The following is a 27,747-nucleotide window of genomic DNA, read 5'->3' on the forward strand; positions in this document are numbered from 1 at the left end:
TGCAGACTTGGCTTGGATCCCAAGTTGCTGTGGCTCTGGTGTAGGCTGGTGGCTACAGCTCCGATTAGACCCCTGGCCTGGGAACCTACATATGCCACGGGAGCGGCCCTAGAAAAGGCATAAAGACAAAAAAAAAAAAAAAAAACCTAAAATATTGTAAAGGATTGTGGTTGTGTAAAATGAAATCAATAGATCTATCACAAGCAAGTAAGTGAATAGGTACCCCCTGTACTTACAAGAGAACATGAGCCACGATGGCATTTACATCGAACAAGGTATCCGTGGGGAATTCTCTGAGTAATATGCTGCCCCTGCAAAAAGTTTTAAAAAGCATTATAGAAATATAGGGAGTTCTCATCATGGCTCAGTGGTAACAAACTCAACCAGTATCCATGAGGGATGCAGGTTCGATCTCTGCCATCACTCAGTGTGTCAAGGATCTGGTGTTGCCATGAGCTGTGGTGTAGGCCAGCAGCTGCAGCTCCAATTCGACCCTCAACTTGGGAACTTCCATATGCCATGGGTGCAACCCTAAAAAGATTTTTAGGGTTGCACCCATTCAATTCACTTGTCTCTCTAGCACACTAGGCTGCAAGTTCTTTTTTTTCAGAGGGCTTCATCCGTGGTACATAGAAGTTCCTGGGATAGAGACCGAACCCAAGCCACAGCAGCAACCTGAGCCATTGCAGTGACAACACCAGATCCTTAACCCTCTGAGCCACAAGGGAAATCCCTGGAAGTCCTTTGCTGTTACAACCTGTGTCTTACCCACTATCCAATGCACCCACCAGCGTGCTGGCCATTAATTCACACATAAACACTTACTGAACACACACTCACAAACACAATGACTTTGAAAGCTTAGGCCCTGGGACTAGCAAAAAGACGTTTTTTTTCCAGAGTCCCAACAAGGCCTGCTCCCAGCCTCCCCATCTCATGGCACGCAGATTCCCCAAATGGGCTGGGAAGAAGGCAGTGGGAGCAAGAAAGAAGTGTCCTCAGCACTAGGTCCCAGAGGAGTCAGGGTTCCTCCCCACTTATTAGACCAGATCCCAAGAGTCTGCAAAAAGGATTTTGAGAAAACTTAGATTAGCAGACCCAAGTGCAGAGGAATCCAAAACCTGGACATCTGCAGGTCCCTCTAAAATAAACATATTTATTTCACACCTGAATATGGACCTGACCTATCTACTTAGAACACTAAATCTGCTAAGTGCTTACTTCCCAGGCACTTGAAGTCAGAGCTTACTTAAAATTCTCATATAATATCCAAAACGATTCTGTGAAGTAAATATTAACCTCTTCATTTTATAGCTAAGGAAGCCAAAGTGGAGATAAGATATCTATTACTTGCACTTTTTGCTAAGCTTCATGTGACAACCACTCCCCCACTGCCACTGCATACAGCTTTATTCTGGCTTAGTGATATTTTGTATACTGGAATAGTCTAGAGGTATACCTTTATTTATGTCCATCCCACTCAAAGAAATAGTTTACCTGAATAAATACACTTTCATCAAATCCTCTTCTCTTCCACAGTATCTTGAGGTTTCTTCTGCGACACAATTAACCTTTAAAAGATTATATTTAATGTTTAGAGTACATATTAAAAGGTCAAGTTTCTTGGTTAGGGAAACAAGGAGAATTAAATATTATAGTTTGTCTTCAGATCAAATTTCTTATTTTACTTTTCTTTCTCATCTGTATCTATAATTGCTTGCCTACTCAAGTGCTTGAGGTAACCCAAAGAAAGGAACTGTTTCTACACCTAAGAATTATATTTAATTATACCTAAGATTTAATTCAATTTTACGATACAAGTAGGAGGTAACAAAGTAGAAAAGGAAGGAAACAATCCAGGCAAGATAAAAAGAAATCATGAGCAAGAGTTCCCAATGTGGCTCAGCAGGTTAAGAACCTTATATAGTGTCCATGAGGATGCAGGTTCAATCCCTGGCCTCACTCAGTGGGTTAAGGATCCAGCGTTGCTACAAGCTTTGGAGTAGGTCACAGATGCAGCTTGGATCTGGTGTTGCCTCAGCTATGGCATAAGCCACTCCTGCAGCTCCAATTTTATCCCTGGCCTGGGAACTTCCATAGGCTGAAGGTGTGACCATGGGAGAAAAAAAAAAAAAAAACTCATGAGCAAAACCCAGGGGGCACAGAAGTGAGTGCTAAGTTGGGATCATGAAAACATCTCAATAACTGGAACACAGGTATGACAGACACTGGTTTCTTACCCAAAATCTATCTTCCCCTTTTTGCTTCACTAACAGAACTTCACTAAAAGCAAATACCCCATTTAAGACTCCCCCAACTGCTAAGGATGGCTAAATTATATTAGGAGAAGTCACTGGGTTGGGATTCCTAGATGGATCATAAAAAGGGGGCTGACTGATATTCTTGCTCCTCCCACTTCTTCCTAACAAGGAACCAGATAAGATAAGCCGGCACCAGCAGTCATCAGAGACCATAAGGCATTTTTAAAGAAGAAACCCTTGCTAAGGATGGTGCAACAGAAAGAATGAACCTGAGTCCCTGCTGACATCAGAACAGCCACCACAGCCTTTGAGAGCTTATGACAAGGACTCAATGTAAAAAGCATAAGGCCAATCCTGGCAGCAACAGGAAGATAAAATGGAAGGCATGGGAGCACAAAGACAAGGAGGCAGTTAACAGACTATCACATCAGTACAGATCAAGGATGACTGGAAACTGAAGTAGAGCAGAAAAAGACACAAGAGACTTTTCACAAACATAGTAAGTAAAACTAGGAAGAAGACTGGGCATGTAATACTCAGCATAAGGGAGAAGGGAGAAAGAAAAAAAATAAAGACAATGAAGAGATTTTTAGATGGGTAAGTGGATAACCACCATCATAACTTACCAAAACTAAGGCTGGAAAAATTAGAGCTAGTATTTGATTTTGTGTTTTGTTAAGCCTTGGTTTTTTGTTTGTTTGTTTGTTTTTTCAGATGGAGGTTTTGTTGTTCAAATTTTTGTTATTCTATTAGAGTTTGAGGAAGCAAAGGGACAACTAGGAAAGCTACTTTGTTTTTTTAAAAGCTACAAAGGGAGAACTGATACTCAGGAAAGATATGAGCCACATAGAGAATCAGAATTAAAAGTCAGAATACAGTCAAAACCAAAAAGACTGAATTTTGGTGTATACAATTTTATTTTGATTTTTTAAAGTCAGAGCATCAGGGAGTTCCCACTGTGACACAGTAGGTTAAGAATCTGACTGCAGCAGCTCAGGTCACTGAGGCATAAGTTCAAGCCCTGGCCATGCAGTAAGTTAAAGGATCCAGCATTGCTACAGCTGTGGCATAGGTCACAGCTGCAGCCTGGATTCAATCCCTGGCTCAGGAACTTCTACATGCCACTGCTGTAGCAGTATAAAATAATGTATATATTAAAAAAAAAAAAAAAAAGAGCACTGGGGACAGTTGGCATTATGAAATCAGATTTATCCATTCATCCACTCAAGACACATTTGAACACCTACCATATGTTAGTCACTGTTCAGTCTTATCACTGGGAGTAAAATTAAGTTCCAAAATAAAATCTTTATCTTTAGAACTTACATTCTAAAAGAAGAAATAGACCATTTAAAAACTAATTACTATGTAACATTAAGTGCTCTTAAAAAAAAAACTATTAAGGGGATAATGTGTGATAGGACATTTTAGATAAGTAATCGAAGAAGGCTTCTCTGAGGTGACATTTGCATAAAGAACTGAAGTAATGGGGTGATGCATACAAATATACAAATATGTGGAAGAGATGAGTTCCAAACAGAGGGGAAAATACTTGCAAAGGCCTTAAGGAAATACACATCTAGCGGGTTCAAGTAACAATAAGATGACCAGCATGTGTCAGGAACAAACTGAGCAAGGAGGAACAGCAAATGAAATTAGAGGAAGTCAGTATCCCAAGAGGAGTTTCGATTTTATTCTAACTGTAAAGGAAAGCCTTTCTGAGAGGATAGCAATGTGATCTGACAATGAACTTAACATGCGGAGAAGGGTTTGGTGAGACAAAAGTGAAAGGAGAAAGGCCAAACGTTAGGAGGCTATTGTGGTTTTCCAGAGAAGTGATGACAGATTGGGGAAACTGGGGTAAAAGTGAAGGTACAGGAAGTGGTCAGATCTCCAAAGTTTTGAAAGTTAGAACTAGAACTTATTGATGGACTGGTTACGATAGAAAGGATGAAAAAGGTTTTCGTTTTAAAATCTACGTTGATAGAGCAATACAGCTATACCAGCTTTTTTCAGTTATTATTTGCAAAATCTAACTTTTTCCTTCCTTTACGCTGCAGATTTCTAAAACCTTTATTTTAAGATGAATTTCTAAATAGCATACAATTGGGTTTGGTTATTGTTCCCAGCCTAACAATCTTTTTCTTAACGAGAACATTTAGTACATTTATATTTTAGTGTTTTCTTCATCTCCTGAAATCTTAACTTTTGAAGACAATCTTAAAATGCTACTTTTTGGAAAGTCTTTCCCAATACCATATATGACCTTCCACCCTGACAATCATACAAGATTTCTTTCTTTTAAATCTCTACAGCATTTTGGAGTTCCCATTGTGGCTCGGTGGGACCAATAACCATGAGGACGCAGGTTCAATTCCCGGCCTCACTCAGTGGGTTAAGGATCCCACTGAGCATTGCTATGAGCTGTGGTGTAGGTCACAGAGGCAGCTCAAATCCCTCACTGCTGTGGCTGTGGTGTAGGCTGGTGGCTACAGCTCCGATTCAACCCCTAGCCTGGGAACTTCCATATGCCATGGGTGTGGCCCTAAAAAGGCCAAAAAAAAAAAAAAAAAAAAAAACTACAGCATTTTCTTTGTATCTCTTATTATAATGATCACATTCTGCTAGTTATTGAAATGCTTTGTGAATGTGTTTTATCCCCCCTATTTTGGATATAAAACTCTCAAAGAAGTCAACTGGGCATCTCTCTACGAAAAAAAAGACTAAATAAAGTAAGCTCATTTTAACCTCATAAACAGTACTAAGTATCTACCATGTGCCAGAGACTGAGCTAGGCATGCACTACAGGTCTGTCTCATTCACCACACTGTCTTTTCCATATGGCTTAGTAAAAGCTTTATTAACTGTTAGTTCATAAAGGTGACCTTAATATTCTACTCCAGTTACAAGATAACACAGTGACTAGTTTACTAAGTTACTAGACAAACAGCATAGTTATTCCTTTTGCATATGATACCAATCTAGTATTTTGTTTTTAAATTTGTTTAAAATTTTATTCAAAGCTCCTCAGAGATGATTCTGGAGTATAAGCAGTTACTCACAGTTAGCAGAAACCTCTATGCAGAACTGACATAAAAAAAGACTTGTTTAAGGTATATAACCTGTGACATAATATTAAATATACATATACACACATAGACATACATAAATGTATGCATATATTTGGTCTGTCTGGTTCCTGACATAATGCTCCTAAAACCCTGTTGACTTCCTGAATGAAAGGAAAGCTAGGGACATCATTTGTTCTAATATTTAGTCTTTAACCTCAAATATAAGAGTTTCTGAAATCCTTGGAATCTCTGGGTGTGACAAGAGTGTCTGTAAACTAATATGACTAGTGGCTGGGAACCACTTATCTTGTAACTTCAAGTTACAAGTTATCTTCTAACTTCAAGTTACAAGTTATCTTGTAACTTCAGAATGAGGGCTGGATGCCAGCAAGACAAAGGCAAGATTAGAGGGTTGGAATTTGCAGTCCCACCTCCCATCCTTAGGACTGGAGATGGAGTTAATCTCCAATGGCCAATGACATGATCAACCATGCTTACATAATGGACCCTCCACAAAAACACTGAACACCAGGGCATGGAGAGCTTCCAGTGAACACATCTAAGTACAGGAGGATGACATACTCCAAACCACATGAGGACAGAAGCTCCTACACTTGAGACTCTTCCAGACTGCCCTGTACATGTCTTCCACTCGGTTGTTCTGAGATGTCCTTCAGAAGAAGCTAGTAAGAGTAAGCAAAGTCTTTCCCTGAGTTATGTGAGCCATTACAGAAAATTATGGACACTGAGGAGGGAGCTACAAGGACCCCCATTTGTAGCCAGCAGGTGTCGGTAACCTGGGGACCCCCTCCTTGTGGCTGGCACTGTAAGTAAGGGGCAGTCTCACAGCCCTGAGCCCTTAACCTGTGGGGTCAGTGTTAAGTCTGGGTTGTTAGAGTGAGAACTGTTTGGTGTGGAAAATGCACACACTTCATGTCAGAAGCGTTCTGGGGCAAGAGTGAACGGTTTCCTTTTAAAAGTCGCAGTTAGTTAACTTCTCTATGCTTCCTTCCCTGGGAACTCTAGCTACAGGGACCAAGAGGAACAGCAGCCATCTTTCAACAGAGGAAGGCTAATGAAATAAGAAAGAACAAATGTACATGAAAAGTCAGGTAGACACTGATCTATAAGAACTTAATAAGCACATTCAGTTTTCTAAGGTACAAATCCTAGGTTTACACTAAATGAAAGATTCATACAACTGTCTAATCCATGATGCATGTGGAAATTTGCCATAATACTCCATGGCAAATTTGAACACTTTTTGAGAAAAAAATTAAAACATAATTTCAAATGAGCTTGTTTTAACTTCTTCCAAAAAATAAATATGAAGAACCACTTATTAACATAAGTGATAATAAAGACTTAGGAAAAAAGGGAAAAAATACTTAAATTATCTCGATTTTGGTAACTTGGTTTGTGCTAATAGAAAATTTTTTAAATAGCTGAATTGTGCATAGCCATGTCAGGCAAAAAAAAAAAAAAAAAAAAAAAAAAGCCTAAATATAAGATTGTAAAATGACACCCAATAGAATGGTTTGCAGCATAAAGTTCTAAGCTAAAGAATTTTAAATATCTTTTTTTCCTCTATATGTATTAATTTATGTAATGACCTGGAACTATCTACACTTCTGTTTATTCTTATAAAAAAAAAAAGGTAGAAAAAATAGTTTTCCAGTTTGGAGAAAGACGTGAAGGAACATAATATTTTTAGATACTCAGTCATACAATTATAAAATATTTGTCACTAATAATGTATTATCATAAATATCTTTATACCTTTGCAACTGAAATTCCATAGTCCTGGAGAGGTTTAACAGCCTCATTCAGTTCTTCAAGAAATACAGAGGTACTTGGAGAATCTAAAATAAGAAACTTTTTGTGAATGTTTTATGACTTGCCTTTAGGAAAGATGAATTTTTAAAATTAAAGCCCAAAGCTGCAAACTGAAAAAGTATATTAGTTTGTCCAACTAGTATGCAACAACAAATAAATCAAATACCTAAACAAGCTTGGTTACATATTTTTGTACCCTTATTTCCTACTGCCTCATTATTATTTCTAATATTTTTATCCTGACATATTTTCACTTTGTTACTGACCCTACAAGCTTTCTAAAACATGAATTGGATGCATAAAATTTAAACTGAACATTCGACATTATTTTTCCAAGTTTAATACTCTATACATAACACAAAACTTTCAAAAATCATTTTAAAGTATTATTTCTTTTTCTTTTTAATTTTTATTATAGTTGGTTTACAATGTTCTGTCAATTTCTGCTGTAAAGTGACCCAGTCTTACGTATGTATACACACTTTTTTTTTTTGCTTTTTAGGGCTGCACCCGCAGCATATGGAGGTTCCCAGGAGAGGGTTCCAATCAGAGCTACAGCTGCCAGCCACAGCCACATCTGCAACCCACACCAGAGCTCACGGCAATGCTGGATCCTTAACCCACTGAGCAAGGTCAGGGATTGAACCTGCAACCTCATGGTTCCAAGTTGGATTCATTTCCTCTGTGCCATGACAGGAACTCCCTTTTCTCTCTCTCTATTTTTTTTTTTTTTTTTTTTTTTTTTTTTTTTTTTGGCTGCACCTGCAGCATGAGAAAGTTCCCAGCCCAGGGACTGAATCTGAGCCACAGGCGTGACCTACACCACAGCTGTGGCAACACTGGACCCTTTAACCCGCTGCACTGGGCCAAGGATCAAACCCTCACCTCCACAGCTACCCTAGCCATACAGTCGGATTCTTAACCCACTGTGCCACAGTTTACTGCAGGAACTTCTAAGATGCCATTTCAAATCACAATTATAACAAGGGAGCCAACAAAAATACGGATTCACTTCACTTACTAATTCCAAGAACAGTATTTTTTTAAGGAGTGAAAAACAGATGAAACCATTACAATGATTGGTTATGTTCAATAGTTTTATATTGTATATATATAAAATATATTTTGGGGGCTGCACCTGCGGCAGGCCAGGAATCGAATCTGCACCAAAGCACAGACCCAAGCCACAACAGTGGCAACACCAGAGCCTTAACCCTCTGCTCCATAAGGGAACTCCCTCAATAGCTATATTAATTCAGTGAAATCATGGTACAACTAAAGCAGAGCATTAAACCAAAGCATTACTAATAATATATTTAAAGGGTTTTTTTGTTTGTTTGTTTTTATCTATTTTGGCCACCCTGTGGCATATGGAGTTCCCAGGCCACGGATTAGATCTGAGCCACAGTTGTGACCCATGCCACAGCCTTGGCAGTGCTGGATCCCTAACCCACTGTGCCAGGCCAGTGATAAAATTTGCATCTCAGCACTCCAGAGATGCCACCAATCCCAATGTACCACAGCAACAACTCCTATATTTAAAGTTTTAGGAGTTCCTGTCATGGCTCAGTGGAAACCCAACCTGCATCCATGAGGGTGTGGGTTCAACGCCTGGCTTCGATCAGTGGGTAAAGGATCTGGTGTTGCCGTTAGCTGTGGTGTAGGTCACAGACGTGACTTAGATCTGGCGTTGTTGTGGCTGTGGCATAGGCCAGCAGCTACAACTCCAATTCGACCCCCAGCCTGGGAACGTCCATATGCCAAAGGTGTGGCCTTAAAAAGACTAAATACATAAATAAAGCTTTAAAACACTTAAAATATATACATGCTAAAAATATCAAAAAGTTGACTTTTAGAAATCACGATGAAATTCAGATATTAATAGCAAATTCTTATCTAGTATTTACTATGGACTAGGCACATGAGTCAAGTCATTGAATCTTCACCACAAACATATAAAACAAGCACTATTTCTTCATTATTAATGACAAGACACATGGAGAAGCTGCGTGACTTGACCAAGATCACACAACAGGTCAAGTGGCAGACGAGATTCAAACCCAGAAAGGCATGTTATAGTAGCAACTTTATAGCACATATTATGAATCCTGACAGTAAGTTCTCCCTAAGCAATTTGATTAAACAGCATAGAAACATTGCAAAAAATTTTATTGGAATACAAAAAATGCTTACCAGCTTGACAGAAATAAGCTAAGGTGGCTTTTCCTGGTTGCAATGTACTAAAGAATTTCTGAGGACTCAGTTCTGGTAGAGAGTCTACTGCTAACATATAAAAAATGCACATCATGACAAAAGAGATGCCAACTCTAAATACACTGAAACTGGAAGACATCATCAGCTGTAGCTGCATATCAGCGGGAGATTTTGTTTATTTGTTCACTGCTGTGTTCCGTTGCTCAGGACAATACTCGGCAAGAATAGGTGTTAAACAAAGTTCTTCTGCATGAATTTATTAAATGAATGAATGAAGTAAAATCTGCAAAAAGAATAATATAAGCATTACTTACATGTTTGATTTTAGCTGGTACTTTACTATTTCCTTCTAGTAAAAATTGGAGAGGTGATAATATAAAATGACATTGTTTTGATAATATCTTTGGTACTTGCCAAAGATATCAAAAATACCTGGGAAATGCAATACTAAATATATTAACAGGTAATTATGGGTATATGTTAAGCTAATAGTCATTTTTAAGGATTCTAAAATTAATTCTTAAATATTATCAATCCATTTTTTTAATTGGGCATTTTATCTTTTTTCCACTTAGAATAGATTTACAATTAATACTCAAATAGCAATTAAAACCAACTAACGTAGGAATGAGATCCAAAATTTATGTCTACCATGATTACTTTCATTTTACTTTAAATCCCCTAGAAGATACCTATTAAAACTAAATATACATTTTAATATACACTTTGCAATTCTTAAGACTTAGATTTATTTAAAGTTTAGAAATTCACCCACCTTTTTCAACTCCTATATTAATTCAATTCTACTTTCTCAACTCAGATTTTAGTTAATCTTCCTCTCATCTTTTTTCATTGCTATACTTACTGCCATGCTGTCCTCTGCATCTGCTGTCAATTCTGTCTTATACTTTTGCTCCTTTCAAGTTTCTTTTGAACAATTTCTTCAAGAAGCTTTTCTACTGATGATACATATTATCTATATTTAAAAGAAGATCGTTTAAGAAAATTAATATATTGGAGTTCCCGTCGTGGCGCAGTGGTTAACGAATCTGACTAGGAACCATGAGGTTGCGGGTTCGGTCCCTGCCCTTGCTCAGTGGGTTAACTGAGCTGTGGTGTAGGTTGCAGTCGCGGCTCGGATCCCGCGTTGCTGTGGCTCTGGCGTAGGCCGGTGGCTACAGCTCCGATTCAACCCCTAGCCGGGGAACCTCCATATGCCGCGGGAGCGGCCCAAGAAATAGCAACAACAACAACAACAACAACAAAACAACAACAAAAAAGACAAAAGACAAAAAAAAAAGAAAATTAATATAAAAACATTGTACTTCTAGAAGGTAACGACATACCCACAGATATAGGTGAGATTTTGTTTTAATTTCAAAAAGAACACTTATCTCTTATATAAAAGATTTGTCAAAAAAGGAGACAGGAAAAAGTAGCAAGAATTTCTTCATAAAGATAGGAGTAGAATTTTTTGGTAAAGAAATGATTAAAGAAAGAAAAATATAGGGAAAAAATAATACTAAACTAGATATTTACCATTTCAGTGGTAATGAAAGACCATTCACTTTTCAATTTAACATTTCAGTGGTAATGAGAAATAATTTACTCTTCAATTTAAAATAGAATTGGTAAATTGAAAGTCCATACCCTCTGGTCTTTTAAATATTATCAATAAACACATAAAACCTCTCCCTAAGGAATAGTCATTTGTGAAAAGAAGCTGATTACTCATTGATTACTTCCCAACAATTCTTTTCACTAGAACTAGTTATCAAGCGGTGAACAAATTTGCCATCAATTTTTAATAGAGCCAAGAGTTCAAAAATTCAAGTAGAATGAGAAGTGAGTACTGTGAGAGGTACATAAAAAGTAATTTTAATGATATAACTAAGAGATCCTTGACATTAAAATATTACACATTAAAGCCATTTTATCAGCATATTTTAAAGCCACTTTATGAAAATAGTATAAAATGGGTCATTTGATATTTTCTTTATATTCTGAGGGGGGAATGCATGCATCCTGAGGCCGAAAGAATAACTATATAACATTTGTTACTCTATGAAATAACTTCAACCTACTTAAAAGGGTAAACATAAGTAAAAGCGCAAATGAGAAATTCAAGTATAAAATATTCTTCCTGGCCTTGCAATTACAATTCAATCATTTAAACACTAAATTGGATATTAAAGTTAACATATCTTTCCCCCTAAAATGTATCTGGTAGCACCAAATATTTAACCACACATTAAATGCCTGAATACTTTCCTGCATCAATCTCACTGGGGGGATCAGATTATACATATGAAAGTACTATACATTGTCAGTTAGAGATGCTGGTGATTATTCAGAGATAGGTACTCAATAGTAACCTTTGCAGTTTGCTCCATCTTTTTGATAAGTTTGACTATTTTAAAAAATTATTTAAAGAGGAATTCCTGTCGTGGCTCAGCAGAAATGAATCTGACTAGCATCCGTAAGAACGCAGGTTCGATCCCTGGCCTTGTTCAGTGGGTTAAGGATCCAGCATTGCCGGGAGCTGTGGTATAGGTTGCAGACTCGACTCAGATCTGGCGTTGCTGTGGCTGTGGCGCAGTCCGGTGGCTACAGCTCTGATTCCACCCTTAGCCTGGGAACCTCCATATGCTACCGGGTGTGGCCCTAAAAAGACCAAAAAAAAAAAAAAAATTACTTGAAGAGAATACTGCACAGATTGGCTGGAAATACAGCTAACATGATCATAAGATATACATTGAATAACGATTTAACCAGATCCATAAAAACCAGAGCTGAGTGGATGGGGAGATAGAAAGTAAGAGATAGATATAGTCAGGGTGGGAAGGGGATAAAATAAAAGAGAGCTAAATCTTCATTTTTCACAAAACCAAAAGCTCAGTTTATTGGAAATGGGAAGATCAATGCAAAAAGAAGCTGTGAGCCATTGAAAGTAATTGCCTGTAAGGAATAACAAATTAGGGAACCTACGTGTGGCGCAGGGGTATAAGGATCCATCACTGTTACTGCTGTGGCGTGGGTTCGATCCCTGATCTGAGAACTTCCACATACCACAGGTGTGGCAAAAAAAAAGAGTAAGAAATTGGAGGAGGTTAGATACAAAGATGACTTTTGAAGCCTTCTAGAACTGATTCTTTTAAACAGTATACCTCTTCATTTTGACTTAAAAAGGAAAATGATTACTTGATCAAACCTTCCATAACTACAACTTATACTAATCTAATCGATGCCTGTGGGGTCACAAAAGAGTGTTCATTTTGCATGCCTGGTAAATGAAATGCTTCTGATCAGAGATATGGTCTCCTCATAAAAATGACTTTAAAGAGAAGGTAAGTATGAATGGGAAATACTAGGGGAAAAAGAACGCCTAGTAAGACAGTGAAAACCAAGATACGGGGAGTACTTAGTGACTTTCTTCTCTGGTAATTAGGAAACAGAATAGAAAATATTTAATGCTTCTCCTGCTGTATAGCACTGGGAACTACATCTAGTCACTTGTGATGGAGCATGATGGAGGATAATGTGAGAAAAAGAAAGTATACATGTATGTGTGACTGGGTCACTTTTCTGTACAGTAGAAAATTGATAGAACACTGTAAACCAACTATAATGGAAAAAATAAAAATCATTTTTAAAAAAGAGAAAATAATGCTTCAAAATTTGAAATATCAGAACAACGTGATGAGCTCCTTGGGAGAAACATGGCCTTGTTGCCTTGGTGTGGTCATTCATCAGTATAGGATAAACAGTTTCAGTTCTCCTGTCAGGTGTAACTAGGATCACACTTAGTTTCCTGCACTTCACAGGCTAGTGAAGTTTGAGGCTACCATGTGCCTTACTATGGCCAAAAAAAGTGGTCTGTCTCAGCCAACACTTGAACAGATCCTGAACAGATCCTGTGCCATATGCCTGGCTTTCTTTTCTTCTGTCACCTGGTGAAGACATTCAAGGGGGCAGTTGTTTGTCAACACAGATCCCAGAATGAGCACAGAGAACCTCTGGCTGAAATGCAACGAGCATGGGTCATAGGAAGAAATAAACCTTTTGTCTTAAGCCTCTAAGATTGAGAGCCTTTTATTGCAGCATAATCTAGTTTATCTTTGCTGGTATACAAACTAGAAGTGAAATGCTACCTTAACAAGAACCCCACATATTGGCTCAGGGGCCAAGCAACACAGAAACTGTTCTGGGACTACACAAGGAAACTCTTTCTTCAGGGAACTGTATAGACGCAGGAGCTCAACAAATGATCCATATTAAGGAGTAACAAAACATTTGATGCAACCATCACTACCATAATATCCGGGTAACAAGGACCTAATGGGTTTATGAACATGTACCTAGGTTCACATGGCTAAAGAACTTATTTATGGCCCTAGAACAGGCTAGAAAACAAGAAGAGTACTGTGTGATAGTTGCTGTTCACTGAGTTTAATGAGGCATTAAATGAAAGGTACTTAAAGAACCGCCATCCAAAAGACTAGCTGTTTAAAACTTACAACAGTGTTTAAGTTCCCACACTTGTATGGTCTGAAAGGAAGCTGACAAAACTGCTCAGCCGTGGAAAGAGGCCATCTTCTCCAAAGCCAACTTCAGGTATGGCCAAGGATAATAAAAAAGTAGGGACTTCCTGCAAGGCAAAGCCAAGGACCATACAGAACTATGCTCTAGGGCATGTGCTAGAATATGAACTCTTTGTCACTGGTCTACAATAACGAGATATGCACAGAAATTGAGTACAAATGTTTAAAAGCTTTTATAGTAATTTCACACAGTAGTTTTGTCTGTTGAATCTAATTATTTTTAAATTGGTCTAGTCATTTGACAGGTTTCTTTTTTTTCATTTGCCTTATAATTCATTTTGTGTTTAACAAAAATTCAAAGCAGATTAGAATTAAAATTTAAAAAAAACAAACACTGCTCATTCATAACAGATAGTTTGAAAAGCACTGGTCTAGAGACCCAAGGAAGAGAATCAGAGCCTTAGCACAACAAAGCTGTGAAAGTCCACAGTCTCATATATGTCTCCCATGCTTCTCCTCTCCAAACGGGAACACTTATTATAGTTATCTTTCCCTACACTACTCTATGCATTCGACAAGGTGTGGAGACAGATAATTTATAATGTCCAGACTGATACAGATTACCAGAGATTATGGCTGCTGGGCATTACTCAGAGATCTGAGACTTGGAGCTTGACACGGTGACTGGATGGGATTTGGGGGTTATCTCCACTGGGAAGGGCCAAGGATGAAGTACATGTAGGAAGGAGAATATCCGTTGACAAAAAGGATAAATGGTCCAAATGTTTCCAGTTCTCTACACATGTTAAAATCTTTCCCCACTTCCTTGAGTTAGGTATAGCCGTAACTTGATTTGGCCCATGAAATGTGCAAAGCGACATAGGCAATTTCCAGACCCTTTTAAGAGTCACCATGTCGTGAAGCATGACACACTTGTTGTCTTCTATGATTGAAAACAGTAAAAACTGAGGCCTTCTCTGTTGAACCAAGTCTCAGGAAGTGGGCAACATAGGGATATGCTCCCAGCCTACTCAGTATAAATGTTTCAAACCTCTGAAGCTTTAGGGTTATTATTACAGTATAACCCATCCTAGCCCTGTTTGTTTTAGTAACAGCTAAAAGGAAAGGGACTTGAACATACATATATATCCTAGATTTTAAAGCAGTCTATTTCAAAGAATTCACAAGAAATTGACCCAGTTTCACTTTAGGAATTTTCTAAAAGGAAAGGTGACCCTATAAAATGCAGCTCACTGTCATCACAACAGGTGCCAATATCAAAAGAAAATGGGAGCCCTAGGCAAATGTTTGCCAATACTACACATAGACATCTCCCAACTAAGTGCTGATTCTTACCCTTTGGGCCTGGAAGGAGCCCTCAGTTCTTCAGTATAATGCTCCTGGCAGCTCTAATCAGAGCAAGATGTCACTTTTGTCTCATCCCTAAACTCTACAAACAAGTACGCATGCACAAGTCATTTAAAAGTTAGAAAAAATGTGTTAAACATTTAAAAAAATAAAACATTTAACTAAGGACAGGAGGAGAAGAAGCACTCCAAGAATGAATGAATGAGGCTAAAGTACAAAAAGGGCTAAAAGTTGTAAATAAAAGGCAATGCTAAGGACAAGAAAAGTTAGTTCTGCTCAGCCCCCAAGAGCAACAAGGAGGAAGTACTTAGAAAAAACCACTGATCATCCTGCCAGTGCGAGGATCAAGAATGTGCCTTTCTGTGCATGTGGAGCAGCTGGCAGTCCTCTTCAGGTAGAGCAATTCCATTTTGGGATTAGGTCCCATGTATAACAACAACTGGCAAACAGCTCCTTTTTTTTGGTCTTTTTAGGGCCACACTCATGGCATATGGAAGTTCCCAGGCTAGGGGTCTAATCAGCGCTGCAGCTGTCAGCCTACAACACAGCCTACGCAACGACGGATCCTTAACCCACTAAGGGGGGGCCAGATATGGAACCTATGTCCTCATGGATACTACTTGGGTTCGTTACCACTGTGCCACAATGGGAACTCCCAGTTCTTCTTTTAAATGTTGGAAAGACCATTGTGCTCGAGTAATCTGCCCTACCAGAACAACAATATTCAACCACTGTGCATTTGGACACATTTCAGATTTTAGATTATGTAGGAACAAGCTTTTCTAGAAGACCTTTGGTTAAGTTGTCTTTTAAAGGCCTAAATTTCCCTTATGATTAAACATAAAACAAATGGTTTCCTATCTCAAGAAAGAAAATTAACAACTGTAAACATTAAACAAATTACACCAAGATCTGTAGGCATCATTTTCTGGGAAAAGATACATTTCATATTCTGCAACAAATGGGGCATATAATGTTTACAAAGTTCCTAAAAGAACATTCTGTCAAAAATTAGCTTACTTACAATTTAATGCTGCTTTTGGAGAACAGAACCTGCTCACTGAACCAGCCTCAAATAAAATGTTAATTAGATCTCATCATAGCTTATCATTTAAGCCCCAAAGGAGGCAATAAAAGGAGTTAATATCTCTCCATTTGAGTTCTCTCAGGGTGATTGTGGCAAAATCTTCTATTTGCACCCCCATACAATGCCCCCCACAAAAGGAGAAAAAAAGCAACTATCTGGATTTGCTATGACTCAGGAATAAAAAGTTTCAAAGGTTTTTTAGCAAAGATCTGAAACTAGTACCTAGTATAGGTACCATCCAGATGTCGTTTACTCTCCCTTTGAGTAGAGAATATAGGAAAAAAAGAAAAAACTCTTCATGGTGCAAACCTACTCAGGAACTAATTCACCGATTATGGAAGATTAAAAAAAAATACACCATGCCAGAGAATACGATGCTTTCCTGATTTTGACAAGTGCCTAAAAGAATATAACTCTCAGTTCATGCTCAATATATCCGCTAAAGTACATAACTGCAATCAGTTAACTCACTGGGGCCAATGGTACTCCGGCCCCTTTCAAACTGAACTATGTACTGCTCTAACCACATTCTCTAAGAATCCATGAGGCAAATGTCTTAAATTCCAATAAATCTGAGATCCTTCTTTACAGCCTTGATGTTGGATTAGGCCTGTTAACCTCTTACAGCCAAGCTGTACCCTTAGCCTGCACCACACAACCTGCTCAGCTGAATGTTTATCAGAGGGATTTCAGATAATAGCGCCTAAATGTATATCACAGTTTGTCAGCACACCTACACAGAACCCAGAACAGAGCAGCATCTGGTGCCTGAGTGAACTTCTGTCCCAGAACCTGGAACACGAGAAACTTTTAAGTCCCCCGTGGATCAGGTAGCTAGGAAAGAAGGTACCAACACTCTCCTTAGAATAGTGAGTTAGGAAAGGCTGAGTCTTGGCTGCACCAGCAAATCTAACAGTCTTTCACGGGGATACTTAATTTGGATGTGCCACCCATTCTAAGGGGAACACAAATTATTCTCTCATCGCTTTGCACTACTTTGCTCTTTTCCTTACCAAACACCTTCCCAAAAAAAGTCAATAAATATTAGTTCAATATACGTGGAAGATCTATTTAGATCTATTTATTTTCACTAATTTTCAGCAGCATGTGACATACAGCATTTGTTTTGTATCTCTCTGAGCCCTAAAAATAGCGCAGCCATCCACCCCATACCAGACCAAGGCTTGAAGGAATACATGGGGAATTTAAGAAGCACAGACTATTCTTTTTCCTCTCCAGACATTCATCAAAGGCTTATAATTCTGTTTCTGCCTGGTTGACTGAACTTATGCCTACAGCATCTTTTCAAATTCGAAGTTTCAAAGACCCACCTTCCCCTACTCGGAGATCGCGTCCATATCCATCTCATCCTAGTATCACTCTTTTTTCTGGGACATTTCCCGAGGGATGAAAGGGTCTTTTAGCGCTTCTGTTCAGCCTTCGCCTCATCCCTTGCCCCCTCCCCACGAAGGGCTCACGTTTTAACTGCCGCTCACGCCCCCGGGGGGCGGGGGGGAGAAGAAACAAAAACGTCTCTAAAGAAGGATCTAGGTGAGGCCCCTTTTAAGCCAAACTCCAGAGTTAGCCGGTGCGGCCCCTGCCGGGGAAGAGCCACCAGGGCTGAATCTCTGCAGGCAGAAACCACAGCCCGTCGCCTGTAGGAGCGGCGCTGCCACCTACCTACTCGGAGACCGGAGGACAAGACCTGCGGGCTGGGACCCGGACGGCTGGCCGACAGTTCCCGCCACTTGAAAGAGAAGAAGCAGAAGGCGGGGTCATGCCCCGCTTGCTTCGCTGCACCGAACCGCTCCCCACACCTGCGAGTTTGCAGCGCTCCCGCCCTCCACGCCTGCAGCCACCACAGCTCGGCTGTATCAGCCGGCAGGGAAAAAACAAGCCGCGAAGCTCCTCCCTCTCCTCGTGGGCCTTACGTGAGGCCTCTCCAGCCAAAGGGAAGCGCAGGGGGAGGAGTGAGAGAAGCCCCAGTGACAGGCCACAACCTAGTCCGCCCGCCGGCGCGAGCGGGCAGCGCAGTTGCTGGGCCAATCGACAGTGTGGGTGGGAAGTGAAGAGGAGGGAGAAAGCGGAGAAAGGAAGCGTCCAATCAGATCGTGAGACCCTGGAGCGACGGGTCCTGCCGCCTGTAGTCTTCCGAGTGCGGCGCGCAGGGGGCGTGCCCACCTGGGCCAATCCGCGCGAGCCCACGGTGCGGAGCGAGCGCCTCAAATGCTCGGGTTTCTCAGCTGATTGTCTCCAGCCGAGAGTTGTTTTTTGCAGCTACCGAGCGGAGCCGCTGCAGGAGGAGCAGAGACCCCCGGGGGGGTGGGGCGGGGAGAGGAGGCGGGGTCCGGGGAGCCGCGGCTGCTCTCCGCGGGGCTCCAGGTCCTGTCACGGCGCTTCCTGGGGTTGGAGGTTGGGGTGGGTGGGGGGTCAGGGAGTCATCCTTCTTCCCCTCGACGGCGGCTCCGAGTCCGGCCCCTTCCTTCCCGCGCTCCCTCGCCCGCCCCACAACCCCCTCATGAGGGTGTCCGTGCCGGGTCCGGCGGCCAGCCGCGAGCCCTCGACGCCCGGCGGGAGCGGCGGAGGCGGAGGCGCCGTCGCTGCTGCCTCAGGCGCCGCGGTGCCGGGCTCGGTACAGTTGGCGCTGAGCATCCTGCACGCCCTGCTCTACGCCGCTCTCTTCGCCTTTGCCTACCTGCAGCTGTGGCGGCTGCTCCTGTATCGCGAGCGGCGCCTGAGTTACCAGAGCCTCTGCCTCTTTCTCTGTCTCCTGTGGGCAGCGCTCAGGACCACCCTTTTCTCCGCCGCCTTCTCGCTCAGCGGCTCCCTGCCCCTGCTCCGGCCGCCCGCTCACCTGCACTTCTTCCCCCACTGGCTGCTCTACTGCTTCCCCTCCTGTCTCCAGTTCTCCACGCTCTGTCTCCTCAACCTCTACCTGGCGGAGGTAAGGCGGGAGGACCGGCACGCTGGGCCGGGCGGGAGAACGGGGCCGCAGCTTTCAACTTGGGCTAGGGACCGGTGGGGGCTGGGGTAGGGAGGTGCGGACCGAGAGTCGCCCGGGGAGACTGAGGTACGCCCGGATTGTGTGCCAGGCTTCTCGCCCTAAACTTGAGCCGCCGATCGGCTCGGCGACTGAAGGGCTTGGAGGGGGATGAGTGAGTGAGAGTGTGTTCCGACAACTTAAGAGAGCAGGACCAGCCTTTGTTCGGCGTCCTGGCCCTGTAAGGGAAGGTATCGGTGGTACCAACAAAGTGGCATCGCAAGAAGTAGCAGCCCCGGTAGCTCTGCCGAAGCTGGACTGTGTTGAGAGAGGTTGGATGCTGAGGTAGCAGCAGCTCTGCTGAAGCTGGACTGCTGCCAGCCATTACGTCACCAGGCAGAGCTGTTCCTCTGCTATTGTTGCTGCGTTTCTTTTATTAGAAGCTTATATTCCCTCCTGCCTCTCCTTTCCCGTGGCTCGATAAGCCTCACACAGATTCCTTTCGTTGGTTCCCCGGCGGGGTTAATTATCAATAACCAAAGCGGAGGGTCAGTATAAAGACCTCCGTAAAAAAATCCCAGTGTTTGCCCCAGTCGCTTCATGCTTTGGGTATTTATCTTATCTTTTTGCAGCCTGGGTTTTGTTTGTTTGTTTGTTTAAGCTAATTAAGAGATAAAATATTAGCTTAGCCTGCGCCTGTTACAGAAACAAACCACCAAACTGTTTTTGCAATAAGTTGCTTAATAGCTGGAACCTAATCACACCCCCTTTCTCTTTCTTGAGGAATTGCTGGTTGGATTGCATTGTTCTGCAGCACTTAGGTATTTGACCCATTTCAAACAGGTTTGAGAGTGTAAGGTTGTCAATCATGTGTGCCAGCTAGTGGTATTTAAGCTAAGGAATTTTGAGAATTGCAAAAAAAAAAAAAAAAAAAAAATCCCCCCTCCCCTCCCCTCTGGAAAAAAAAAAAAAAAGCTTGAGGCGGGGAGGAAACAAGATGACATCATATGCTTAATACTGACTAATATAGAACAATATTGGTCTCTGCAGCTAATCCTCTCAAAGGCTTTTGGAGGTGATGAGAATTAACATAGTTATGAACAAAAGTTAAAAAAAATTGAGGCAGATTAAGTGTTTATATTTCCTGCGTAAACCAACTCTTTTCACTCCTAATAGCTAGGAAGTAGAATGCATAATTTTAAAAGAACAGTCATAACTTCAGCTTTTAACTCTGCTAAAAACAACAATTCAGAGTATGTAACAAATTCAACTTGAATGCCCCATCATTTGGAAGTCCAAGCAATACAATGACAAAAACCAAAACAATAAGCAGAAATAAAAAGCGTAGGTAATCATAAATCAAATAAACATGCTGTTGTCATGTCACTTATTTGAAGGTGTCCTGATCTTCTAGTTGTTAAGCTGTTATAACACCTCTATCCTTTATAGCTAAACTGATACATTGCATTCTTCCTAACACAATTTCTGATAGACTACCAGTGACATCTCATCAGTAAAGCTTTCCTCTAGCTTCAGATATTATTTACCTCAGAGTGACTAGCAATCCTTACATCATGAGTATCAATCAGATAATTTGTTTCTCCCCTATACCTTTTGATTTATAAAATCTTATTAGTAATTAATTGTAAAATAGTTGGTGGATATTTCATAAAGTAGCTAAACACTCTTTTTACTTTTTTTTGGAAATAGAACATATCCCACCAGAAAATATATAAAGCTTAAGTATACAGCTAGGTGAAATTTTACATATGCATACGCTCCCAGACTAAGGTGTGCAACATTTTTAGTGCACCAGAAGGCCACCTTGTGCCCTCTCCCAGTCATACCTCTCACCCTGAGGTAAACACAAAGTGACTAAACATTATCACAATAGGAAAAAAAAAATCTATATTTTAAGTTCAAAATTCTAAAATATACCTGTACAGCATAAACTACACAATATCCGGATTGAGTTTTCAGACTTTTCGATCACTTGTTATTCTAAGCTAGCGAGGAAGAATTTAAATGTCTAAAAGTCTTCCTGTTACATGGATCTCTTGTATGTGTAATGTACTTTTTAGAAAGCAATACATTCTATTAACCTTGGAAATCTCATTTAGAAAGAAGCTTGTCTAAAGCTTTTTATCTTTTGCAGTGTCTCCTAGAAAGAGTGTAGGTTGTCTATACTTGTCTTTTTATAATAAAATTAACAGTTTTAAGATGCATAGCTATGCTTATAAATATAAACTTTCAACCCATTTAAAGATACATTTTTAACCAGAAATCATTTCTCTATTCACTAAAAAAATTAAATTTAAAAACACAAGGAAGTCTCTATTTAAAAGAGTATAACTCCTTAAGTGAGGAGTTCCCTTGTGGCACAACAGGTTAAGGATCTGACATTGCCACTGCAGTCCTTGGGCCACTGAGGTGACACAGGTTCGATCCCTGATTCCTGGCTCAGGAACTTCCACATGCCACAGCAGACATGGCCAAAAAAAAAAAAAAAAAAATCAAATTTTTTTTCTTTTTTTTTCCGCACCTGTGTCATACGGAAGTTCCTGGGGCCAGGGATCAAATCTGAACTGTAGCTGCAACCTACCCTACAGCAGTGGCAATACTAGAGCCTTAAACCTGCTGCTGCAGAGTGGGAACTCCAAAATCAAATTTTATATCAATTCCAAGTAACTGGAAGTACACTTTCTGTTTGTCATTCTGAATGAATGAAGCTTTATCAAAGAGTTCTTTGTATTATAGCAAAGTGTTAGAGAAAGTCTATATGGTGAAAAATACAAAACTTAACATTTGATTTTTTTTAAACCGAAGGCTCTTAATATCTGTTTTGAATAGTTGTGCTTCTTGATTACCAAATCGCTCTTTTTACTATCTGTCATATTAAATATCAATTTCATTTTATTTTTGACCTCTTCAAAGTATTTGTTTTATTCATTTCTCACTAATTAAAAACATTCTAACTTTCAGGACTTAGTTACAAAGAACTAGAGAGCAGTATAAAAATAAAGCTAGTAAAACAACCATTACTATTTTGAACACATTTTAGTAGTTCTTCTAAAATAAGTTTTCAAAAAGTTGTGACTGCCCAAACCATTCTTTCTTTTATTGACTGCACTTGAAATGGAATTGAGATAAGTGGAAGTAGCCCATTCTGAAATAATTAGACTTACCATACTTACCTCCTGAAAGCACACAGTTGAAAAAAAAAAAAAAAACTGTACACTAACCTAAAAATACCTGTTGTGCTTTTTCCAGCATGATGAACAGAACACGTACTTTACCAGTGAAAGGTTCACACTCCTATACTTTTACCAGAGAAGATTTCAGTCTTTAAAACAGACTATCTGATAAAATATGCTATCTACCATTGGAACATGTAAAAGGACTTAGAGTGAGAGTTGATAGTATACTATCTTTGGACTACTGTGGTGCATGCCAAAATCGATGAGTTCATCTCCAAGACCTGTATTGACATTTTTTTGCTTGTAATGTTGTAACATGAGTGCCAGTTGCTTAATCGGGGTAAAATGCAATGACTAAATCATAATGCCAGAACAGCTAGAAAAGTTAAATTCAGAATCTTAACACGTACATTCGTGGATAACTATCCTTGTCCCTGACATTAGATACAGTTTTCCAAATATTGATGGAATGTCAAGTAACTTAAACTTATAGGTATTTTGGTTTTGTTATACTGTTCTGTGATTTCTTACAAAAGTATTTTTACTGGGAGTTCCCGTCATGGCACAGTGGAAATGAATCTGACTAGGAACCATGAGGTTGTAGGTTCGATCCCTGGCCTCGCTCAGTGGGTTAAGGATCCCTCGCTGCTGTGAGCTGTGGTATAGGTCACAGACACAGCTCAGATCCTACATTGCTGTGGCTCAGGCATTGGCTGGCGGCTACAGTTCCAATTGGACTCCTAGCCTGTGAAACTCCATATGCCGTGGGTACAGCCCTAAAAAATATCCACACACAAAAAAATTAAAGAGTATTTTTACCAATAGAAACACCTTAAGGATAAGAAATTATTTTACCATATTTTAATCTTATAAAACAATGGTAAGAGTTCCTGTTGTGGCTCAGTGATAACGAACCCAGCTAGTATCCATGAGGATGCAAGGTTGATCCCTGGCTGCCCTCAGTGGGTTAAGAATCCTGCGTTGCTGTGAGCTATGATGTAGGTCACAGACACTGGCACAGATTCCATCTTGCTGTGGCAGTGGTGTAGGCCAGCAGCTGCAGCTCCAATTCAGCCCCTAGCCTGGAAACTTCCATGTGCCATGGATGGGGCCCTACAAAAAAAAAAAAAAAAAGAAAAAAAAAAGAAAAGAACAATGGTTATATACTGTTGAATGACAACCTTGAAACGGCCAAAATCTTGAAAATATTTAGCCATCTAAAATTTGAGGGTTGGACTTCCTGTCTGGTGTGGCAAAAACGAATCTGAATAGGAACCTTGAGGTTGCAGGTTTGATACCTGGCCTTGCTCAGTGGGTTAAGGATCCGGCATTGCCATGAGCTGTGGTGTAGGTCGCAGACACGGCTTGGATCTGGCATTGCAATGGCTGTGGTGTAGGCTGGCAGCTGTAGCTCCGATTAGACCCCTAGCCTGGGAACCTCCATACGCCACAGGTACAGCATTAAAAAGCAAAAAAAAATAAAATAAAATTTGAGGATTAACTTAATTCTGATGAACACATGAGGTAAATTATTTGTGTACTTTCTGGGATCTTATATTTTCTGCCTAAAAGATTGCCTGTGATATGAATGCTAAGATTCTCTTATATTTTCTTGATGTAATTAGTTAATTCTGATTACTACAGGTAAAACCCTTACTAATGAAGCCACTTTAACATATTAGAGTTTTGCTTAGCAAAACTATTTTTGTATCATGGCAAATGGCCCATGGGAATTAGGGCTTTGCTAATTTGGTTTCAACTAATTCTATTAAACAGAAAAGTCTGCAAAACAAATAAGTCTCACATCATGAGTCCGTTACTATTAACTGGAAATCGTGATTTTGTCAATGTTGGACTTTTATCCATAAATGTGATTAGAAACATTTTTTGTCCGAATCTACTAAATTGTTTTATCCATTAACATGATTCTGTTTTTCCTGAGATCATCTGTGAGGCAGGAGTTCGAGATTATTATTCTATTTCAAAAGACATGATTATAACACCTTACATTCTATGTAATTTAATATTTTTGAAACACTTCATAACTCTTCACGAACCCAATCTACCTATGAAGTAGGTAGATATGTACAGAATGTGATTTGTCCAAGGTTTTATGGCTAACATGTATCAGAAATCAGACTAACGTATAGCCCACAGGCTAAACAGCCTTGTCAGCTATGAACTTTTCTGAGCACCAGTAATATCTTTTATATTTAGTGCTTCACTGTTTAACTTGCTTTCCCATTTTCCGCCATTTTGAACCTTTTCCACTCTCCAGCATGCTGTCTTTTCCTCCTTCATACTCAGCATATTACCCTCCCCTCCTAGTTTATAAAAGTAGAAACCAGGACTATCTGGCCAACAAAGATTCAGAGGTATGCCTTAAAGTGCAGTAGAGAGCATGTAATCCCTTTCAATGAATGATTGAGCTGGTAAGCAAAGAAATTTTTCAGAAGCAAGAAACCACAAAAAAGGAAGTGAATACAAAATGATAAAGTACTATACAGTTCTTTGTCTTGGGGTTGCAGATAGTTGTTAGCTGCTTCCTGCTAGCCTAAACCCTAGATTTTAATGTGTTGGGCTCCTGAAGAGATAACATTGGAGGCAATACCTTGTGGTGAAGTCTAATCAGAGAAGTCATCCCCTCCAGCTTAATGCCAGAATTCTCAAAATGTACATCTTCATTGGGTGGGTTAGGAGAAAAATAAGCAGATCTTCAGAAGTTGATGATGTGATTTGTGCCTTTCTGCCTTGGATCTGGGTAAATGTCTTTATTGAGGATTCATAACAAGCTTATTCTCATACAAATTAGGACCCTGAAACCACATTTCTGTGATTTTGGAGGGAGAAAAACCCCTACCTGAAAAATGTAATTTAATTTTATCCTGGCTTAATAGTAACCTCAAAGGAGCAAATGTAAATAATCTGTTGAGGAGTTTACTTTAAATCCAGAACCTTGACGAATAAAATTTGAAGGAACATGAGCTCAAAATGAAGCTATCCTTCTAAGGACTCTTCCCTGCAAAGGTCAAAGACAGCATAATTTTAAAATAGTGTAAAATACTCATTCATCTGATTTAAGAAGGTAAATAATACAATATATGATAAATAATCAAAATTGACTAGGCACATTTGAAAAGCATTTTTTAAATGAAAAATACAATGGAAATTAGAAACTGAAATGAGTTCCCGTCGTGGCGCAGTGGTTAACGAATCCGACTAGGAACCACGAGGTTGCGGGTTCGATCCCTGGCCTTGCTCAGTGGGTTAATGATCCGGCATTGCCATGAGCTGTGGTATAGGTCGCAGACGTGGCTCGGATCCTGCGTTGCTGTGGCTCTGGCATAGGCTGGCAGCTGTAGCTCCAATTAGACTCCTAGCCTGGGAACCTCCATATGCTGCTGAAGCGGCCCAAGAAATGGCAAAAAGACAAAAAAAAAAAAAAAAAAGAAAAAGAAAAAAAAAAAGAAACTGAAATGAACTCAACATTAAATGGTTAAAAAGGAATCAGTAAGCTAGAAGTTCTGAGGGGAAAAATCACCCAGAATATACCCCAGAGAAATAAAAGATAGAAAATATGATCAAAAGATTGAGAGACAATGAAGATAAAATGAGCAGGTCCAATGTATATCTAATTGGAATTTCAGAGAAATTATGCAGAAGACCTAAAGTTATCCCAAATTTATGAAATATACCAAGTTTCAGATTCAAAGCACCCAAAAAATCCAAAGCAGGTTAAAGGAAAATGAACACAAACTAGAACCTCAAAGTACCAAAGACGAAATATCTTTTAAACAACTAGACAGAGATGATATTACCAACAAATAAATGAAAATCAGTTTCTGTTGGCATTTCATTAACAATTAAGGAATCCAGAAGATAGTGAAACATCTTGAAAATGTTGAGACAAAATAACCAGGAACCTAAAATTCTACCCACAATAAAACTTTCAACAATAAGTGTGAAATTAAAGCTGTGTTGGGGGTGACATCAGCAAGATGGTGGTGTAGAAAGCCATGTACCCTCCATCCACCTGCAGACATACCAATTCAGCAACAAATCACAAATTCCCTTTGTGAGAAATCCAGAAACTAATGGAAAGACTCCTGCACCCCAGGTGAACACAAAACAAGAATCATCAAAACCAGTAGGGAGATTAGAGACAGACTTTCATCAGAAGCCCTGACCCGAGCACAGTGCCATACAATTGGGAAGAAACCTAACTCTCAGCTTCTCCCAGAGGAGAGAAGGGGCTAGCTCACACATCCAGCACCCCAACTTTTCCTAGGGGCCCCCTTAGAGATCAGGATTTTGTCCAGTCTTAGATCTCTGATGGGTCTAGTACAGTTTAGCCACGTAGAGGAGAATGGAGACAGCAAATGAACAGGTAGACAACATAGCACCCTTCCTTTCTCAGCACAAAGCAAGCAACCCATTAAGTATAGATTCCTGGTACTTCCTAGGGAGGGGAAGAATTGGTAGAGATCTCCAGAGTCTCTGGACAAGTTGATTGGTGACAGTCTTCTACTGTAGAAGTCCAGTCCATGAAGATTAGGAGAAGTGCCTGTTTTATCTAAAGCATAGGCACTAATGCAGAGTTGAGGAAAATGAAAAATCAGGCAAAGATGTTTCAAACAAAGCAAGATAAATCTCCAGAAATCCTAATGAAACAAAGCTATAAAATTTACCTGACAGAGAATTTAAAATAGTTATCACAAAGAGCCTAACCACAGGCAAGAGAACAAAGCATAAGAATTTCAACAGAGATAGAAAATGTTAAAAAGTACAAGACAAAAATCATGGAACTGAAGAACATGAAAACTGAAGTGAAAAATTCAGTTGAGCAGTTCATCAACAGACCAGATCAAACAATAGAAAGGACCAATCAACTCAAAAGACAAGTCATTGGAAATAATCCAGTCAGAAAAGAAAAAAGAATGAACAAAGCTAAAGGGACTTATGGTATACTATCAAACAGAAAATATTGACTGAGTCCCAAACAGAGAAGAAAGTACCAGAAAGCTTATTCAATAATGATGATGATGATGATAATGACTGAAAACTTCCCAAATCTGTTGTAGGAAATGTGTATCCAGATTCAAAAAGTCAAAAGGATACAAAGAAATCCACACCAAGACGCATTATAACCAAATTATCAAAAGTCAAAGACAAGAAGAATTTTGAAAGCAAAG

General features: G+C 39.9%; 2 protein-coding genes across 7 annotated transcripts in view; one reads left to right on the forward strand and one right to left on the reverse strand.

The window, feature by feature from the left end:
* TXNDC16 (thioredoxin domain containing 16) overlaps positions 1–18,437 on the reverse strand; it is a 99,446-nt gene extending 81,009 nt beyond the window's left edge. Inside the window, exons 1-6 of one of the 6 annotated variants that reach the window (XM_021102004.1) lie at positions 18,059–18,437; positions 10,248–10,358; positions 9,362–9,665; positions 7,112–7,194; positions 1,498–1,571; positions 237–311 (exon numbers count right to left, since the gene is read on the reverse strand). In XM_021102004.1, coding sequence (XP_020957663.1) covers positions 237–311; positions 1,498–1,571; positions 7,112–7,194; positions 9,362–9,539 — 410 coding nt within the window. In that variant the 5' untranslated portion in view covers positions 9,540–9,665; positions 10,248–10,358; positions 18,059–18,437. Of the gene's footprint in view, positions 1–236; positions 312–1,497; positions 1,572–7,111; positions 7,195–9,361; positions 9,666–10,247; positions 10,359–17,709; positions 18,029–18,058 lie in introns of those variants that run through there. The other 5 variants (XM_021102000.1, XM_021101990.1, XM_021101991.1 and 2 more) reach the window with 5 other exon arrangements.
* The window catches only part of GPR137C (G protein-coupled receptor 137C), a 60,569-nt gene continuing 51,395 nt past the window's right edge, over positions 18,574–27,747 (forward strand). The window contains exon 1 of the mRNA XM_005659957.3: positions 18,574–19,322. Coding sequence (XP_005660014.2) covers positions 18,897–19,322 — 426 coding nt within the window. The 5' untranslated portion in view covers positions 18,574–18,896. The remainder of the gene's footprint in view (positions 19,323–27,747) is intronic.

The sequence above is a fragment of the Sus scrofa genome, chromosome 1, assembly GCF_000003025.6.
Source record: "Sus scrofa isolate TJ Tabasco breed Duroc chromosome 1, Sscrofa11.1, whole genome shotgun sequence".
In the NCBI taxonomy this organism is placed as follows: domain Eukaryota; kingdom Metazoa; phylum Chordata; class Mammalia; order Artiodactyla; family Suidae; genus Sus; species Sus scrofa.